General features: G+C 42.0%; 1 protein-coding gene across 10 annotated transcripts in view; it reads left to right on the top strand.

Moving 5' to 3' along the window:
* The window catches only part of ATP2B1 (ATPase plasma membrane Ca2+ transporting 1), a 140,072-nt gene that overhangs the window by 64,354 nt on the left and 54,617 nt on the right, over positions 1 to 21,101 (top strand). For all 10 annotated transcript variants that reach the window (XM_083182373.1, XM_083182374.1, XM_083182375.1 and 7 more), the window contains 4 exons: positions 11,354 to 11,551; positions 13,597 to 13,851; positions 13,925 to 14,050; positions 15,652 to 15,789. In XM_083182373.1, coding sequence (XP_083038499.1) covers positions 11,354 to 11,551; positions 13,597 to 13,851; positions 13,925 to 14,050; positions 15,652 to 15,789 — 717 coding nt within the window. The remainder of the gene's footprint in view (positions 1 to 11,353; positions 11,552 to 13,596; positions 13,852 to 13,924; positions 14,051 to 15,651; positions 15,790 to 21,101) is intronic.

Genomic DNA, 21,101 nt, shown 5'->3' with positions numbered 1-21,101 from the left:
AAGAGAGCTAGAGAGAGGGGGCCAGGGAGATGTGCAAGAGGGGAAGCATAGGGAGGAGAGACTAGGCGCAGAGAGAAACTCCTCAGAAAGGGGGATTGAGAGGGTTGGAATAGGGGGAAAGGAGAGAGACAGCAGGTGAGTGAGAGGGTGACAGATGGGGTTAGAGAAAAAAGTGTTGCTTTGCTCCTGTCCCCGAGCGGTCCGCCGATCCCCATATCAGAGCAGTGGGGATCGGGCGGTCCGCCGATCCCCATATCAAGAGCATATCACTAAGGACCCGCTCTGTTAAACTGAGTCTCCAGTCAGAAATTTAGGGTAAAATATGCACTAGATCGTGGATTTGCGAACATTGCACACATTCTCTTAAGTCTGAGTCCAATTTGTAGATTTTATCACATGTACAAAATGAGTGTACTGCACCCCACCCTCCCTCAGCTACAGCTTTGCTTGCTCACTTTACCATCCACATGGACTTCGAATGGATGTGTTTAAAGCATGAAAAGGTTCAAAGAAACCCTTATCGACAATCGCCATCTTGACCTTTTTTTTGTTAGTGTTGCACTTGTCACGGTCAACCTATTGACTATCGACCTTTGGGATGGGATTGTCCATACAAAGGTCAGATAGTGTTTAATGGATCTTTGTGATTGTCCTAAGCCATGTAGTTTGATCACTCATATTACACTACTTTACTGGTTTCAATTACTACACCAATATACAAATCTTCTCTTATCTCAAAATATCATCCAACACGACCCCTACGCTCATCCCAAGATCTGCGTCTCTCATCCACACTCATTACTCGCTCCCATTCCCGACTGTAGGACTTTCTTCGGGCTGCACCCACTCTGTGGAATGCCCTCCCAAGTACAATAAGACTCTCCTCCAGTCTCCAAACCTATAAGCGTTCCCTAAAAACTCATCTCTTCAGGCAAGCTTATCAAATTCCAGAACCAGTCCTAGAAATTTGCATTCTGGTGGAATCGATGCAATAAAGAATACAGTATCTATCCTTATGTATCAATGCCTATTTCCCTATAGATTGTAAGCTTGTGAGCAGGGCCCTCCTACATTTTGACTGTCTGTAATTACCCTGTTGTATCACTGTCTCCTTTGTAAAGTGCAACGGAATATGCTGCGCTATATAAGAAACTGCTAATAAATAAATAAAATACATTAATGCTTTACATACTCACCGAGTCAATAGGTCTCTTTTTTTTGCAACCAAAACTTTATTAGCCATAGCTTGTTTGCTTGGCCGTGCCAAGTTCCTATCATAAGTGTTGTGTAAGTGGTTCCACTTTGTTACGTATGTTGTACGTTGTGTAGCTAAAGACGATATCATGTTTCCTTTCAAGATAGCTATTTATATTCATATTGTGTGTTCTTTTTAAGATGGTCAAAACTACTATAGATAATTTGGGTCTTTTTTATTTTTTTTATTTTAAAGGATCCAAATTTTCACCTTGTTTAACCACTGTCTACACACTTCGGAGAAGTTTTAGTTTGACGACACATGTCTGGCTGTGCAAACATTAGGCAACTACAGTAATGACGACATTACAAAATCATTTAGCTTGCAGTGCCGACAGTAAAAATTCTGGGATAGCCGGCAAATTTCCTCAGTCTCTTATTTTCTCCTTTTTTTTTAACTTTTTTTTTTTCCCTTTTTTTTTTTGTATTTTCTCCTTTTTTTTTTTTTTTTTATCACCAATATTTTTTTTCCATCTTCTAGCTAGTTGCTAAACCATTTTTTTTTTTTAAATCTACACACAGTAATGTTATTTATGTAAACCATAATGAAGAAAAAAATAATTGGAAAATAAAGAGGGGGGCCATGATTCTAAAATTGATGGTCATAAGCTATACTGGCTGAAAATTACTTTATTACCGTTTTGTCATTTTAATATGAATTTCTGATAAACAAAAATTTACTTCTGATACTCCATGTTGCATATATAAATTTCTAACCTCTGCCCCATCGCCATTCATGTGCAATGGGAGACTGGTGGGGCCCTAGATATACAGGAGGTCTGCCTACTGTTAGTGAACTGTTGGGATGGAGCATCATATGCTAAGACAGTGGGCTTTATTCAATTTATGTATTATGTCCAATCTCCCGTCTAAAGCAACGGGAGATCGTGGGGCGATATTACATTTTATTTTTGTTTAAAGTTCCACATGGCAGCCATGGCAGTGGGGAATCCTTCCTCCTCCTCCCTCCAGACAGGACATTTTCTAGGGACCGCTCACCTTGGTATATCAACCTTCCTGGTTATCTTTTTCTCAAAGTTTTCTAGTTTTCTGTGAGTCCGCACATAATATCACTTATATCTGTAATGAAGTAAACCAACATAAATCTCATACAAAGGTTATCCATGGTATGACCTGTTGGTGGTGCAAGAAAAAGGCTGATTGTCTTATCTGGGGCACGCTTAATGATGTGTTTTTGTAATGTCAAAATTTTAAATATAATTAAAAGGAAGGGTGACATCTTGGTGGGATAATACAAGATTTCTGAAACACTCCTATCCCAGTTAAATGTTTGCACCAATACAGTAGACATAATTTTAATCAATATAAATCAAAACAATATTGTTCTCTAGCTGCGAAAATTTGTTAATATATATGCAAACTAATGATAAGTGGATGCCGCTTACAGTTTATCACCTTTTTTAAATTGCTCTCGTTGTCTCATGACAGATACATGGGGACGGCCCAAGAAATGTCGACACTCCTTCTTAGGTCGACACGGATTGAAGGTTGAGAGGGTCCTTAGGTCAACCAGTGGAAGGTCGACATGGGCGCCCCCCCCCCCCACTGTGGTTCCAGAACAGGCTGTAGTTCATGATGCACTACCATCTACTAGGGCAGGCATTCCCAACCACGGTCCTCAAGGCACACCAACAGTGCAGGTTTTAGTGATATCCAGGCTTCAGCACAGATGGTCTAATCAGAATCCCTCAGGTACTAATTAAGTCACCTGTGCTTAAGCCTGGATATCACTAAAACCAGCACTGTTGGTGTGCCTTGAGGACCGTGGTTGGGAATGCCTGCACTAGGGCATGGAGGGAGAATAGAATAGTGTGCCGAGCGTAGCGCGTAACAGTGCCCGAAGCACTTCTGCAAGGGGCTACCGTACACTTATAAAGTGTCCAGAACTAGACGTCTAGATGCCTAAAAAAAAATACTTGTCGACCTTCTGCATTGTAGAATTTCCACTGGTCAACCTATGGAGTGTTGACCTTTCTTTGGTTCTTTGATCCATACCCGACCAGGATCTTCAAGGATGAAGCGACTTGCCTGGAACTTCTACAGTAAGCTGTTATAAGACGCAAGTGGATATGGATGGGGAGTACATATGTTGCAGGTCTCCGCAAGGAAGATGGTCAGATCAAAAAAGACTTACCGTGTATATACTCGAGTATAAGTCGACCCGAATATAAGCCGAGGCACCTAATTTTACAACAAAAAGCTGGGAAAACTTATTGACTCAAGTGGGACCCTCACTCGAGTATAAGCCGAGGGGAGCTTTTTCAGCATAAAATTTTTTCTGAAAAAGTAGGCTTATACTCGAGTATATATGGTATGTCCTCGAATATGAGAGGTGGAAGTGGTTTGGAAGGCCATAAGTCACTTCTTCAAGAGTCTGATAATTTCCATCACTATGATGGTGGAAGCATGCCTAAATCACCAATGGGGACCAGGAGCAGCGACCTTTTGGTGATTATAGGGAAGTTTTTTAACTTGGCAGAGAAGAGCTTAAGGTGCGTACACACGGGGCAATAGAGCAATATACTGCTCACGAATCATATTGCCCCGTGTCCCGTTTTCATCTGCGACCAGAGATGGTCGCAGATGAAAATTTAAACACTGCTGGGTGAAGAGGCAGGGGATGTCGCTGGTCGGAGGAGCATGCTCCTCCGACCAGCGACCATTCAGGGGCTGAAAACGGGAGCACGCACACGGCGATATTTATCGCTGGTGCACACTCCAATCACTGGCAATATGGTCGCCCAGCGACCATATTCCCAGCGATTTCAGTCCCTATCGCCCCCGTGTGTACACAGCATTAGCCAGTGTTCCAGGAAAAGAGAATGTAGACAATTTTTTTTTTTTTTTTGAGCAGGAAGGATAACCTGCTAAGAGAATGGGAGTTGAATTTGGAAGGATTTCAGATGATTATGGCCAGAAGTCCAGAGGTAGATTTGATTGTGACAAACAAACAGCAAGGTAGAAAAAATATTTTAGATTCTATCTACAGCAAGCTGTAGCCACGGAAGTGCTCTTGATGCAGTGGTACATTCATCTGGGCTATTTCTACCCTCCATTTTAATTAATAAACAGTATCTTAAAGAAAATGAGAGGTCCAAGTGGTTGTGATGGCAGTTCTTCTCTTTGTATGTTGTCCCAATTTGGAGAAATTATGTCAGTGTCTGCAAATTGAGTGGTGTCTACTGAAGCAACATAGTCTGTCAGATCAAGTACTACAAATACTTTAGAAAACTAGGACTTTGTCCACTTTAGCGTATTATAGTGTGGCAGAGATTTATGGCATGTGGTAATCTGTTGGGAAATATTTCAAGCACTCCTACTGCTAAAGTCCTCCAATTTCTGTTTGATGGGTTCAGTCCAGGTCTAGCAGTCTCTACGCATTAAGTGTATTGTTGGTCAGAAGATTGGTGGGAAAAAAAGTTAAATTCTGTAAAGCCATAAAGAAGCTTTGTCCACCTATAAAATCCCTTGTGCCACCATGGGACCTCAACCATATCCTGAACTCTTAAGAAAATACCCTTTTGAGCATCCGACCAAAGCATCCCTCAAGTTCCTAACCTGGAAGGTGGTGGTGTTTAGTAGTGATTAGGTCAGCAAGAAGGATCAGTGAAATCCAAGCTTTCTGGATGGAAGAACCTTACTGGTCTTATGTCCAGACAGAGTGATGTTGAGTACCATCCAGACTTTCTTCCTAAAGTTGTCTAGCCTTTCACTTAAATCAGGAACTTTTGCTGCCAAGTTTCTACCTTGAGCCTAATGCTGGGTACACCCCATAACGATTTGGCCTCCCATCAATTTCAATGCAATTTTGACCAATTGTGTTTAAATTGGGCATGTCTTAGATCCGATGTGCTTCCCCTCTGGTCGTTTTGGAGATTCTACCTGCTGCAGTCAGGATTTGTGAAAGATCCCTTCAATTAGGTACAGATCGTGATCGGATCGTATGCAGATTGTGTGCTCAAATATATTGTGCGACCATCGTACGATCTTCTCACGATCTGATCATTCTGGTGTGTACCTAGCATTAGTGTAGGAACAAAGAGGAGAAACATACCCTGGATTTAGTCAGGGTGATTTAGCTTATACCTTGAGCAATCAGGCGAGATAAGCAATTTCAAACATTTTGTTAATAATTCCAGAGGGTAGTAGAAAGGGCATACTGTAGCTCCCACAAAGCAAACAATGGCCGGATGGATCAGAGATTTGGTATAAAAGCAAGAAGGAAAAATTGCTGCTTTAATTAAAGTACACTTGACTAGGGCCATGTCTACATCTTGGACACGGATGGCACAAGCATCCATGAAAGACATCTGTCAATCAAAGTTAGGTGGGAAGGTGGTTTGCACTGTGGCAGCGGGAATGCAGGCGGCAGGCCTGGTGCTGCAGAAACTGTCCCCTAAGGGGTGGCCTCCCCTTCCAGTCTTAAATGCCTGCTCCTTTGTTCTGGGCCTGCGGTAATGGGCAGGCTACTGTAATCCAAAGGAGTCAATCAGATTCATTATATGCAGGGGAATAACCAGAACTTTCTGGGCCCAGTAGCAACATCTTGAAAGGGGTCCCCTCTTCATCACAGAGGGCATGTGTGTCGCAGACAGTGTGGGGATAAGGTATCACAAAAACTCATATCTGGGTAGGGGACACACACGGGTAGGCGGTGTACAAATTATCTCATACGGGGGGGGGGGGGGGGGAATTATGAAGGCACAGTATGTCACAAAAATACACGCATAGCAACGATAAGTGTAGAGGGTGATGAACAAGGTTAAGGGGTAACCAGGTGTGTGCTTGAGACACACACACACACATATTGTGGTACAGGCAGTCACACACTCAGGAAGTGAGTAAGGGGGGGGGGGAGTTTCACACGCACAGGGAAAGTGGGTATAGGGGAGGTCACACGGAGGATGAGGGGATATGGGGGACAAGTTGTCTGTATGTATGCATGTATATCTATCTATCCATACATACAAACTGGGGGGGGGGGGGGTTCCACACATTGTGGATGAGGGGTAGAGGGCATAACATACACAAAGGTAGGGTACAGGGAGTCACAAACTGAGGATGAGGTAGGTAGAGGGGGGTTACATACTGGGAACGATGGGGGTAACACTAGTGGGTAGGTGGATACAGGTGCACTCGCCAATCAGTGCAGTGTGCCTTAGGCTCCAGGGTGTCAGTGAGGGAGAACTTTGGCTTCAGGTACAGGAAAAAGGGTAGGCTGGAGTAAACTGGTAACGAGTGGCTGGGTGCTCAGACGAGTCATCCCTGTATGGTAATAGGAGCAACCTAGCTCCTTTTTCTTCATCCATGTTGTGGGAGGATGGAGGGTGCAGGGCCTCTTGGGGGGGGGGGGGGGGGGGGAGGGGGGAGAGAGCTGGAACAGCTGACAGACGCTCTCATTAGAATGTGAGAGGCCTGTCCGCACGGGGGAATGATTAAAAAAAACATGCAAAATACACCTACAGGGAACAATAAGTACATACCCTATATGCTGCACTATGTCACTACAGTAAATTCCTTCAATGCAACACTGCTCTCGCCATCTAATATGCAAAGCAGAGATTGATGCATCAAGCTTGGGAGCACATTGCTGCAATAATTCCCTGCACCCAGGGATAGTTATAATTGATGAATTGGAAGCCGTCCAGGCTCTAAGTTTCCACTGCCAGGTGGACTAATATTGTCAGTGCAAGCTACACATAATTACCACACACTGCCACAGGCTTATGCTTGTTATGCAGTAGGTTGGTCGACGTGGGGTTTTTTTTATTTTATTTTTAGTGCTGGCGGGTGGTATTTCACGCCCTACCACCAACTAGGTCATGGGGTGATAATAAAGTAGTGTGCTGAGTGTAGCGAGACACCAGTGCACTTTGTGTCCATGTCGACTGTGTGAAAAACCCCATGTTGACCTAAGGCATGGGTCAACCTAACCTCATGTGGACCTTCCTCTTGTTGACCCTGTGACCCATACCCAAAGAAGCAAAATATGGTATTGTAGGCCATTGATAACTGGTGTAACTATAAGCATATTCGCAGTAGCTTAAACCTAAATAATTTAACATACAGTATATAAATACAGAGCCGGTAAACTTTTAAGCAGTCAATAACACTAGGCGACAGCCAAAAAACTTTCTACTTAAAAAAAAAAAAAAAAAAAATTCTTAAGGTGCCCATACACTGTGCGATAGCACCATGCAATGTGAAGCGCGCTCCCAAGGGCAACGCACAGTACAAGTATATGCTGCACATACTTTTTGTACTACCCACGGATCACATTGTATCGCACGCAAAACGCATGTGTTCCGATCCAGTCCATAATGGGTGCAATCGTCGCACAGTGTATGGGCACCTTTACTGATTTCAATGCGCTGAATGATGTTTAGAATTGTTTATTAGTTCAAGTTTTAAAAATCCTTAGCGCTGAATCTCTAAGTACACATTTTGAAAAAATAAAAAAATAATATATATACACATTTTTTTAGAAATAAGTTTATTAAAGATTAAAAATTAAATTAAATTTAGGTTTTTTTGTGTGCACTCAAATAGCGTAACCTAATTCTTGCACAACCTCTGTTCCACCACACTTCTTTGTACATTACAGTTACCTTGAGTAGCACCCCCGCAAGAGATATAAAATAGCGGGCAACACAGGTCAAAAATAATAGTGATCTATTTAGAGTGCAGACAAATTCCCTCCCCGTCCTCTCCCCACTTATTCATATATATTCACATATATATATATATATATATATATATATATATAACAAGATCATTGATATTGAATAAGTATGGTGTATATATATATTCTGCTATTTTAATTTACTTTTTTTATATTTTATATATTTTTTTTTTGTGTTATGAATTTTTGGATAGGAATTTACCTCAAATTTTGCATTTTTATTGCTTTTACCATATCAGTCATTAATCTTCCCTAACAGATCCTCTGTCTTATCTGTATCGTATATTGCAAACTGATTAGGCTGCATAATATTAAAATGCTATCTCGAGGACAGAAGCAGGATAGAAAATCAATAACAAAGCATAGGCATCAGGGTACAGGCAACCACCTGCGACCAACAAATGCAATGATGAACCAACAGAAGAAACTGTATATACATATATATAGAGAAGGGAAAAAAGTCCAAGGGGAAGAAAAAAATTTTTTTTAAAGAGAAAAACCAAAAAAAGGAGGAATACCAGAGCGTTTTTTTTGCGCGAAAAGTACTTTACAAAAAGTGAACCGAACTGTTGTGTACTTCTGGTGGTGGTGTTCATCTTATTTTAAGATATTGTAGGGGTTGTTCTCATTAAGTCCTCTCGGGGCCAATGCGTCCAACTGGTGGATCCATCTGCTCTCTCTTTTCTTAAGCATAAGACCGCGATAACCTCCCCGAGGGGGTGGTGGGATCCAGTCTTTAAAACGGCATCGAAGGGTGGAGATTTGTTGACCCGCTTGTAAGAAATGGCGAGGTATTGGCAATTCTGCTTTACCTGTTTCTAGAGCAGCTCTTACCGAATTCCGGTGATTCGCCATACGTTTACGTAATTTGCGGGAAGTCATCCCTACATAGGCGAGTCCGCACGGACAATTTAATAAGTACACTACATGATCCATTTGGCAGTGTAGTCGATATTTTATTTTTATTGCTTTGCCGGAGTGCGGGTGTGGGAAAGTTGTCCCCGGGATCAAGCGGTTACAGGTCGTGCAACCTGTGCACCGAAAACACCCTGGTCTTCTTGAGTGTAACTAGGTAGTATTCTGCTCTGTACTGGGTGTCGCCATTGGTCTCATGAGGAGCTCTTTTATGTTCTGTCCTTTTTTGTATGCCATCGTTGGTGGTGTGTGTATGTGTGTGTATATGTATATATATATATGTATGTATATATATGTATGTATGTGTATATATATATATATATATATATATATATATATATATATATATATATATATATATATATATATATATATATATATATATAAATAATTCTGAACAGGTGATAAGAACGATGATTGGAGCAATTTTTGTCTGGTAGCACAAAACCTTTTTTGGCAATAAGAAGGCAGCAAACTACATTTAATTGGTTGGAATTATGATTTCCTCATAACAGACACTTGGGTGTAATTTGTCTTTGGAAATGCATTTTCTTCAATACCACTTAGGTAAAAAAAATTGTTGTCCAGTGTAATTGCTAAGTGGTTATTTTTTGTTGGTGCTCCAGAGGCAGCTTTGGTGCATTGTTTCTGTAACAAAGATTATCAAAGCAATAATTACTGCAGCACTATAATAGATACTGATGCCTCAATACTTCATGCATTGAGATGTTTGGCAAAAGTGAACCTCCACCTTCTGTGTAATTTTGCTAATTTCGCGTGCCTTTTTTTTTTTTTTTTACCCGAAAATGCATCTTACAAATGACGTGAATAAGTAAGAGGTACACCATCTTATATAGAGAGTATAGATTAGATTAACGCAGTGGTTCCCAAACTGTGCGCCGTGGCTCCCTGGGCTGCCTCGGGACACATGCAGGGGTGCCCTGGGTTGGTGGTCCAGGACCAACTGAAATTATTAATTGTTAATTATTTATAAGCAAAAGCAGTGCTGTTGGCTGCCAATCATAAAATGTGTACAAATAGAAGCAATTCCTGCCCTTTTCCACATAACTGACCCTAAGAATCGCATATAAATCCAATCTAATTAAAATAAATTTGGCCTAGGGGTGCCGCAAAAAAATTTCTTATGCTCTAGGGTGCCGTGATTAAAAAAAGATTGGGAACCCCTGGATTAACGTTATGTTGGTATGCTTTTATGGAGGTGCGATAGAATTCATCTTTCAAATTTCTACCATGTGAGATACTAATTAAAGGAGGTCTTTTCTGTAATTTCTTAAAGGCAGGATCAGTAGTCGCCATGTGCCAATTCTTCTTCTTAGAGACTTTTTTGTGTTTATTCGTATCGCAGTGGATATTCAGCACCAATGCGATTTTTCGCTTTATTTTTTGTTGTCTGTAGAGGAGACTGGTGAGTGTCTCTTGCTTTCTCGAGGCATCTGAAAATGTCTTGTTTCTTATAACCTCTTGAAAGAAAACACTCTAAACACTCTTGTAACTGTACTTCTGGGCATTGTGGATTAGAGTTGTTAACGCAATACCCTTAAGAATTGCGATACCGGTAGGTTAGATTTTAATCGGGGTGATTTGTGGCCCACAGCAAGGTGTTCCTGTTGGTATCCTTTCTAATTAAGGTGTATTGTAATCCTTGAGCCATGCAGTAGATGATGGCATCTAGGAAATTTATCTGATCAGTGTCAGCAGTTGCTGTTTATTTTTTGGGCACAACTGCAGAAATAATATAGGAGGACAGGTCTGACGTAGGGATGCCAATCCCAGGGCAGTTTTTCAATCCTGGGATTTGAGATTGAAAAATGCTTAATTCCTGGGAATTCTGAGCAGGTGCTCAGACGCTGCACGTCATTAGACTGCACAGTTTAATCCCAAAATCCCTGGAAGGGAAAACTACTTTGTACACATTCACACATGAGTTGATTTTTACGTTTGTTTGTTTGTTTGTGTGTGTGTGTGTGTGTGTGTGTGTGTGTATACAGGATCTATGTAAATCTATTGTGTATGATGTCCTAAACTGAAGTGTGCCTTTCTCATGTTTCCTTTGAATATAAGGCTTGTTTGCACATACTGCTTGTGTGCATCTTACCACTCCATAAAGGGGATTTATAATCACTTTAGAAATGAGTGATGTGTTATTGGACCTTTTTACACACAGTAAGGGTTATTTGATGGAAGTGTACACAATGTAGGGGTGAGTTACTTAGGTTCTCATCTCAACTACTGTATGTAAATGTATACTAAGAAACCCTGGGATAAGTACATGAACCCATTTACCATTTTACAACTTCCTGTGCTATAAATGTTGGTTACCTGCTGTTATGTGGAAATAATCCAGAATGTGCATTGCATAGCAGGATCGGGTTTTATGTTGACCATGCTATGAATACTTGTTTTAAGACTCGCCTATAATTTTATTTAATAAATTCTTTTTTTTTTTTTTTCTCAATACAGGTTTAAGTGGACATCCCCCAGATCTAGAAAGGAGGCAAGAAGTATTTGGAAAGAATATTATACCTCCTAAAAAGCCAAAAACATTTCTTCAGTTAGTATGGGAAGCACTACAGGATGTAACATTAATTATATTAGAAATAGCAGCCATAATATCATTAGGCCTTTCTTTCTACCGACCTCCTGGTGGAGATAGTGAATGTGAGTATTTTTTATAATGTTGTTGTCTTTGTTGAAATTGTGACTGATTTATGCTTGTTTTAAACATGTTAGAAATACACCGCAGTACACGAAATAAGCTTGAGTAGGGAGACGGATGTAACAACAAGGAAAATTTTTTACCAATGGGTGGATCTAGTGATTTACAGGCAATGTGGGGGGGGGATGGGGCTAGTAGTGGATGGACAGAGACCATCATATAGCAAGCCAGTAAATACAGTAGTAAAGTGTACAAAGGGGTATTCATTCCAGGGTGCTGACTGTCGGAATCCCAGACTACAACCTTGACCACCGGAATTCAGTGTTCTGGCTGTTGAGTGTCAGAAAGTCAGAGGATTGGCAAAAAAGGCTGCGGATTGTTGCGAAACTGTTGTGTGTTCGTCAATCCGAGAAAAATAGATCTGATTTGTGTTTAAAGTCAGATCTATTTTGTACTAAACTGCCTTCAATGCTGTTGAAAACAGCAGCATAGAATAGGTGAGGGACACTATTTCCGCAGGTGGAAATAGTGTCCGGGATTGAATGTCCCCCTTAATCTCCAAATTTGGAAAAGTGACTAGCCGAATCCTTTAAAATGCTTGTGTGAGATACATGTGCACGATCTGCACATAAAAACTCCTACAGTACAGTGGGATCTCAGCTAAGGGATCAATACATCAGCAATTCTCCATTTTGTTGTTGACTGGGTCGGGTGATATGTAGAATCCAACATGGTGGGCAGTTTGACTTGCTGATTCTGATCATTTTTTGGTAGGAATTGGCAGAGATTGTGCATGAATGCTGTAAAACCGGGGTAGCCAACTCCTGTCCTTGAGAGCTACCAACAGTTCACGTTTTTCAGGTGCACTACTGACTAATTTTAAAAGATCCACAGGTGGAGCTAAATACTTATGTGAGGAGACATGGAAAATGTTAACTGTTGGTAGCTCTCGAGGACTGGAGTTGGCTACCCCTGCTTTAAAATGTAGATAGTCTTGAGGTTTGCATAAGTATAGTACCTTCCATGTTTTCTTATATTGCCTTTTTGGTTTAAAATTTGGTTGGTTAAAATATTTTCTGCTTAAATTTCTTGACATGCTGTGAGGTATGATGCGATCATTAGGTTTGACCTTATGTTAATCTACAGGTGCATTATGGAGGGTATGCACCTTTAGCGACAGCATTGAAGCGGATTCACGGCAGAACAGGCCCGTTTTGCCAATAACGGCCGTGGATTGTCGCTATACTGGCCGCAGATTGCCAATCCACGGCCATTTTCGTGGCCACGCCCCATTTGCGCTGAGCAGTAGGCAGGACATGGAATCCCGCCTGTTCTGAAGTCAATCAGACTGCAAATGGGCCCGGATCATGGCTGTCTGCAAGGATCGACAGCCGTGAGCCTAGATTGCATACCCCTATGTCTCTAAATTAACGCGTGTGTGAGTCAGAGCACTGGTTCTTCAAGCTTTTTTCTTATAAGAAATGTGATAGCAGAGACGGACCGCTTAGCCCATCCAGTTTACCCTAAACATTTATACAGTACATTTATGCGTTGGTGTAATTTTTTTGTTAACCGTCCAGTGTATTTTGGGATTTGAGTGGAAATCCACGCAGGTACATGGAGACTATTCAAACACTGCACAGTTAGGACCATGGTGGAAATCAAACCTATGACATAATAGCTGCTAAGGGACAAGAATGCTAACTATTACACCATCAATACAGCAGAGAGCTGTCTGCTTTTGGACAAGAACAACTGCTACATATGAAGTGTAAACTGGTTAGAAAACCTGTATTTCAGTGCAGGCGGTATATGCTGAACTGGTCAACTTACTTAAGATAACCTTAAAATCACATAAATTCATATGCAACACATACTGTATAGTGGGATGTTGTGTATAAAGCAACATTAGCAGTTTTCTTAAAATAGTGTTTGTTAAAATATTCATGTACATTTCAGTACTCACAGTAGCTTTAGAACCTTGTTACAATGTCATCTTCAAATCACAACTATTGCTTGTGATATTTATATATTTTGTTTCTTACAGTGTGCGGAGAAGCCAGTGGTTCTGTAGAGGAGGAGGAGGGTGAAGCAGGTTGGATTGAAGGAGCTGCTATTCTTTTATCTGTTGTATGTGTGGTGCTAGTAACTGCTTTCAATGACTGGAGTAAAGAAAAACAGTTTAGGGGACTGCAGAACCGAATTGAACAAGAGCAGAAATTTACAGTTGTCCGTGGAGGCCAAGTTATCCAAATTCCAGTGGCTGATCTAGTTGTTGGAGACATTGCACAAATTAAATATGGTAATTAAATTAACATTGGCTCATCTTACCGGTTTGTTAATGTTCTGCTTTTGACATAAGGTTTGTGTTTCAGGTGATTTGTTGCCTGCCGATGGAGTACTTATTCAGGGAAATGATCTTAAAATTGATGAAAGTTCGTTAACTGGAGAATCTGATCTTGTTAAAAAAATTCCAGAGAAAGACCCACTATTGCTTTCTGGTTGGTATCTTTTTTGTTGTTCTTTTGTCCTTTCCCCTGTCCTAGTTCACTTAGTTGGTACATTCTATGTACTGTAACAAGACTTTTATTGGGAGGCTGTTTAATCCCAGTACTGCTTAAATTGCATGCTTTAAAGAAAGTGTAATCAATAACAGTTTGTATTTCCCCTCCTTAAACCGTGCTTAACTGAGATATTTACATCATAGTGGTTTAATGTTCTAAGAGGGGTATTGAATCCGGGATTCCGACTGTCAGGATGTCCCGACAAATTCTTTCAAGCAGTAAAAAAATTAGACCTCATCTTTTTAAGGCATTTGGGAGCAAAACCTAATACTAGAGTATGTGATTCATACTGCAGAGAGTTAGTACAGAACATTCTTCAGATGGTGGTAAAGAATGTTCTGTACTAACTCTCTTAAGTATGGATCACATGTTGTTGAATGTTGATGTGGTTTCCTTTAAGTACCAACAATTATTGTTTTCCAGGTCACCCGGTAGGTACACAGGTGTGCTCATTATTCACGAACACATTATAAAAGATAATGAAAGGGGAATATAACTATTAACACTACTATTATTTCCTTGAAATACTCCATAGCAGCCTGATAACCCCATGTGTCTATTTTATTTTGTAGGGCTGCTTGGTAGAAGGAGCAGTCATATACCTTCCAGGGGTGGCTCTCCCTCCACCCTATTTCCCTATGTCTATTTAGATGACTAAGGGCCTAACTCAGACTTGGGGGCAGATTTATTAAGCTTGGAGAAGAGATAAACTGGAGATAAAGCGGAGAAAAGGTAAAAGGAGATAAAGCACCAGCCAATCAGCTGTGTTTGAAAAAGACAGTTGGGAGTTGATTGGCTGGTGCTTTATCTCCTTTTACCTTTTCTCCGCTTTATCTCCAGTTTATCTCTTCTCCAAGCTTAATAAATCTGCCCCATAATCTCTGATCTGCAGATGGTCAGCGAGTAGTTAGCCACCTCCCAGGTAAAAGAACACCCACCCTTTGCAACTCTAAGCGTGTTGCGAAAATTCTGCAATCTGTTATCCTGTCACACATCCATACGCAAGTCACTCCTATCATATGGTTTTCCCAGTCTGCAAATGTGAGAGAGTCTGGCCCTCTCCGATAGACAGGGCAATTGAGGCTGGTTCTGACATCACACACCTCCCTTAAAATGCCTGGGCACATCTGCGTTTTTTTGACACTCCCAGAAAATAGCTGGTGTCCACCCAAAAACAGCGATGTTCAGCAAATTGCAATGGGATTGCGATAAGATATTTAACTATTTCAGATTTTTCGCTACTCTGCAAACGCATGTGCAGTTGTAATGAATAATCGATAGGATTGCAAATTCACACTATAGCGATCGGGTATGAGTAACCCCACAAGGGCTTCAGAGACGGGTCACTTATCCTACACATTACACGCCATTAGCTAGTGCAATAATTAATTTAATTCAGGGACACTTAACTGAGCTTGGGAGTTTTCAGTTAAATGGTTTTCTTTTTATTTACCTTAGTTATGTAAGCTATTATTTTATAATTTAATACCCTTAAAACAAACTTTTATATATTTTTGTGGCAATTTTTTTTTTTAAAGGTACACATGTTATGGAGGGGTCTGGAAAAATGGTTGTCACTGCCATCGGAGTGAATTCACAAACTGGAATTATATTCACTTTACTTGGAGCTGGTGAAAATGAAGAAGAGAAAGAGAAAGAGAAGAAAGAAAAGAAAGGTATGTTTATGTAAATATAGTTAGCATGTTTTGCGTTGATGATGCTTGGTAGCCAATATTTTTTTCTCCAAAAAAAAGCATACCAAGTGCATGCCAAATATAAACAAATATAAATGTTTGCTTGTTTTGAATTTTGAGATAACTTAAGGTACCCATACACGGTACGGTTATTGTATGCCATTTGGACTAGATCGCATCACACGTTTTACAATGCAATCTAGTACAAGTATGTGCAGCACATACTTTTTGAGCTGTGCGATGGGATGTGTGCGGCAGCGCGCCTCTCATCGCACCCACCAATTGTACCATGTATGGCTAACTTAAGTTGACCTCAGTGTATTTAAGCTGCATTAAATGTGTAAGATACACCTGGAGAATTTTGGGAAAATTCTACAATTGCCTAAATTGCCCAAGTAAAAGAAAAAAAACAAAAAACTGGTTTGTTGTCATTTTTACATGTGTTACTGGCATTCGGAGTACTAGTGTAATCGTGTATTTTTATCCCAGTGGGTATGAGGATTAGATGATCTAGCCAATCATTCTATTATACTTTTTCCCCCCTTTTCTCTCACCAATTAGTGCTGACCACGTCGATATGGACCCAAAAAATATGAAAAACTGTCGACCATGTGGCTAGCCATGGCCAAAGGAGCAAAGATGAAACTTGCTCCTACTGTACCTTAGTATCCAAGTGGACATAGAGTGAGAATATAATAGTGTGCTGAGTGTAGCATCGCAAGGGGACACTGTGCACTTATACACACTGCTCCCAATACAGGCAATCCATGCAGATCAGACTAGTTGTAGCAATTTTCCATGAAAGGTCTCCTGTCAACTGCATGTGAGGAAAGTTGACATTCAGTTTTAAGTTATCGCCATGGCAACACTCCACTGTCAAAAGGACACGAAGTGATTTTAAATTAAGAGCATCTGATGACAAATGCCTGCTCTGAATCTGAAGATTATATTAAGTATTAGTGTAAGTGTTATCTGTGAAAAACATGAATTATTCTGTCAATTAGATACAAAATACTCCTCACTTTGTGGTGAAAGACCAATATTTTTTTTTGCAGTGGAAATTTATAAATGCATTATGGTATATTAATCTTTGTCACATTTAGTCACTTATCAGTGAGAATGTTAGTGCTTGCAAATGAATGTTCTGTGTTCTAGGCAGTAAATAAACACCAGTGACTAGGAGGGGGTGGGAATAACAGCCTCAGGGTCTAGTAAAGTGCTACCCGATCACTGTGCATAGCTCTGAAAGTGGACGCTATGTGCAGCTAAATATGGAAGACTAGGTATCCCAACTGAGCACAGGAAATCCTCTGATGTTACTGTAAAGTCATCAGGGATTTCCCCCAGTGTAGGGAAGTCCAGGCTGTTGCATGGGAGATCTCTCATATCTTCCTTGGCTGTCAGCACTGAGAGAAATGCAGAGCAGTTTGCATCTAATAGTGGCTGAAGTGTCAGCTGATGTTTGTTCTATTTACACTGGATCCATCGGTGCGAACAGGACGGGAGACCTGACTTAAGATGAATACATTATTTTTCTGCTGAAAAACTAGAGACCTTATCGATTACATTTGATTTAACCATGCTGTGTTTCAGGTAAACCTACATCCTACTATGTGCACCTTGTTACCAAATATAAATTTGGTAAATGAGCTAAATATATCGGTTAGCTTTTTTTTGCCCTAATAGGGAAAAAGTATGTATGAACGTTTTTCCTTGTATAAATATATCCACTAAAATGAAGTTTTACTATGCCACCATAAAAGCCTACTGTTTTTCAATAACAAATGTCAAGTTTCTAACAAACTGTGAAATGGGAGTTTGTCACAAAGATCTGAAAACTATGCATCATAATGCTGTGCTCAACTACATAACGGTGGTTGTGTGTGGATGGATGATCCACGATAACTCTCGAATGCATTACCTAATAGTTTTCAAACTTTTTGCACTACCTGATCTTGGGGGACGATCCAAGTTCGAAGATAGGTTAAATCGGACGAGTCCTTAAGGGTGCTGTCATAAGGGTCCATGCTATTTCGGTTTTCATGCATTGTGATGGATCATTAGAAAGCTTATGACTTATACCCCTTTTACACCGCCGAAAAATCCGGGTCAGCGGCGGGTCAGACCCGGATCTTCGGCGGTGTAAATGGGGTCAAGCAGTATCCATTTACACGGCTCCTCCTACCCAGGTCCTGATCTGGGTAGAACACCGGACCCGTGTAGAGGCCGGTGTAAATGGTCCCGCTGCGGGTTGAGGCACCCGCAGCGGGTCCGTGCACGGCAAGCAGCGCCGGGGAAGCTGTCCCAAGCTGCTGCGGGGGGAGAGGGGTGGGGGGGCGAGCTGTCCGGCTGCTGGGGGGGAGACGGAGGGGATGCTCGCTGCTGTAACTCCCCCCTGCAGCCGCGGGGTCGGGAGTGGAGGCAGCGGGAATAAGCAGTGCAGGTGGGCTGGGGACATCATCACCTGTAGCATCACATCATCAGCCCCCCCCCCCCAGCGCAGGGTTCAGCCTCCAGGCAGGGGGTCCATCCAGCGTATGGGAAGTTGCCGGCGGGGTCCTTCCAGCGTATGGGAAGTAACCGGCGAGCGTCCCTGCGGCGGCTGCGAACTGCCGCTACTAGTTCTCATCCGCCGCAGGGACCCCGCGGGTTACTTCCCATACACTGGAGGGACACCACCGGCAACTTCCTATACGCTGGATGGACCGCCTGCCCTGCACTGCCGGACCCCGCTGCCTGGAGGCTGGACCCCACGCTGGGGGGGCTGATGTGATGCTACAGGTGATGATGTCCCCTGCCCACCTGCACTGCTTATTCCCGCTGCCTCCACTCCCGACCCCGCGGCTGCAGGGGGGAGTTACAGCAGCGAGCATCCCCTCCGTCTCCCCCCCAGCAGCCTGCCCGCTCGCCCTCCGCCTGCCCTGCACTGCCGGACCCCGCTGCCTAGAGGCTGGACCCCGCACTGGGTTGGGGTAGTGATGATGTGCAGGGGGGGGTGATTTTATGCTGCAGGGGGGGTGATAATAAGAAGAGGGGGGGTGATAATAAGCAGAGGGGGGTGATGCTGCTTCAGTGGTGTGTGTGATTTGATGCTGCAGGGGTGGTGATGGTGCTTCAGGGGGGTGATGCTGCTTCAGGGGGGTGATGATGTGCAGGGGGGGTGATTTGATGCTGCAGGGGGTGATAATGTGCAGGGGGGGTTGTTGCTGCTGCTAGGGGGGCGTGATGATGTGCAGGGGGGGTGGTGATGTGATGCTGCGGGGGGGGGGGGGTGATGATGTGCAGGGGAGGTGAGGTAGTGCTGCTGCAGGCCATTTCAGATTCAGATTCATTTATTGTCATTGCCCCATGACAGGACAACAAAATTCAGTTTTAACATCCAAACCGTCATCCAGTCAACATTACGTACAATTACACAAACTACAATACATTACACAATACAATACATACTAATATAATACATAAAAGAAGGTATATTCTGCCTAAAAAACTATTAATAACACTAGCCAGTATTCAATGCTAAAACAGCTTTGTAATGACAAATGTGCAGACCTTGGTCCGACCGGTCGAATTGCTGTGTAAATGGGGTAGGAAGCAGGGACCTACCCTGGAAACACCCATGTTCAAGGACCAGGGTCCGACCACGGTTTTTGGTGTAAAAGGGGTATTACTGAATACAGCACAATAAAAAGATTCCCTTATGTGGTCCCTTTTTTAAAGACCTATAATGGTCAATTAAATTAAAAACATGTTTTACTTACAAAACTTTTGACAAACTGAAATTAATAAGCGGCTCATCGGCAGAGTCGATATAGTTGTGAAATCCATGTGAGATCGATTGACAGTTATTTTTTTCTCTTGATTTGCTCTGGCTGCTGCAGCAGCTTCTGCCTGTCGTGCTGTGGTTGGTTAGGGTAGGTGGAACAAAAATTGTGTAAGCATAAACCTTTGCCTGTCCATTGGACAGCCTTAAGACTAGTAAAGCACATAAGGGTCTATGTACTAAGCTTTGGAGAAAGAGAATGTGGACAGAGATGAATTATCAACTCCTAATTTCCAAGTTACAGGCTGTTTGAAAAATGACAGGATCGGACACTAAGCCTTAAGGTACCAAATGCACTAGATGATGTATGCACTGAAAAACAGACCAATTTCCCTTGAACTTCCCCAGTGTCCTGGACAAAAGCTGTGGTGCATACACAGTGAAAGATTTACCAAATGGTCTAGCTACAGACTTTACGTTTTTGTTTTTATTTTTTAAGATATCCAAATTGAGCTGCCTGCACAGTATATGAACAACCCTGATGAATGAATAAGTGGTGGGACCGCGCATGGTCATTAGTACATACACACTGGACAATTTTTTTGACCAATATCGTTCAGATAGTCCCTTCTGAGCGATATTATTCAAAACCTCATTCTACTGTGTATCCATCTTTAGAGAAAGATCAGGTGGACAGAGATAAAGTATTAGCCAATCTCCGGTCCTTTTTCAAAGTCTGTAATGTAATTATAAGCAGATTGGCTCGTACTTCATCTCAGTCCACTTTATCTCTCTAAAGGTACGTACACACGGTGCCGCAGAGGTAATCAGCTGGTTGCAGGATCAAGCTTCTGCGACCAGCGATTAGAACTGTGCTGAAAACGGGAGCACGCACCCGGCGATTTATCACCGAGGCACACTCCCATCACTGGCAATACGGTCGCCAGTGATTTCAGACAATATCGCTGCCGTGTGTATACGGCTTTAGGCTTAGGGGGCATTCCGATTATTAAGGGTGCAAGATGCTGTTGCAATGGTGTTTAAACTCGCCTTATATTGCGTCCGTCATGGTCTGATTTTAGCCTGAATTTGCACAAAGTTTCTGGTCTATTTGTGTGAATTTAGGCTGCTGTAAAGTGCTGCTGCGATGATTTGCACTTGCGACTATAGGACAGAACTGATGGTTAATGTCAGCTCTACATGACCAGGTTTTGTTCATGAAGTGCTGCACAAGCTGGCTTAGTATGTGTCTGAATGGATGGGAAAAGTGGCCACAGGCTGTTGCAGTATGTTGGTCATATGGACTGTTCTCTATAATTGACCACATTTAATAACTCATTAATAATCATTGTTAAAGGGTGACAACTGTTCTTAAATGAAGATATGCCAAAGGGCTTTCAGTACGGAGATGAAAAATGTAAATGAAATAAGTGGAGTATTTTACTTGGTGTTCTTCCACTCCTCTGCAGCAGGCTGGTATGTTAGCAGTGAGATCCTTCTCTGACTACGCAGAGCAGGCAGTGTAGCAGAA

Source organism: Crinia signifera, chromosome 4 (genome assembly GCF_055691185.1).
Source record: "Crinia signifera chromosome 4, ASM5569118v1, whole genome shotgun sequence".
NCBI lineage: Eukaryota > Metazoa > Chordata > Amphibia > Anura > Myobatrachidae > Crinia > Crinia signifera.
This window is presented reverse-complemented; position numbering and strand designations above follow the sequence as displayed.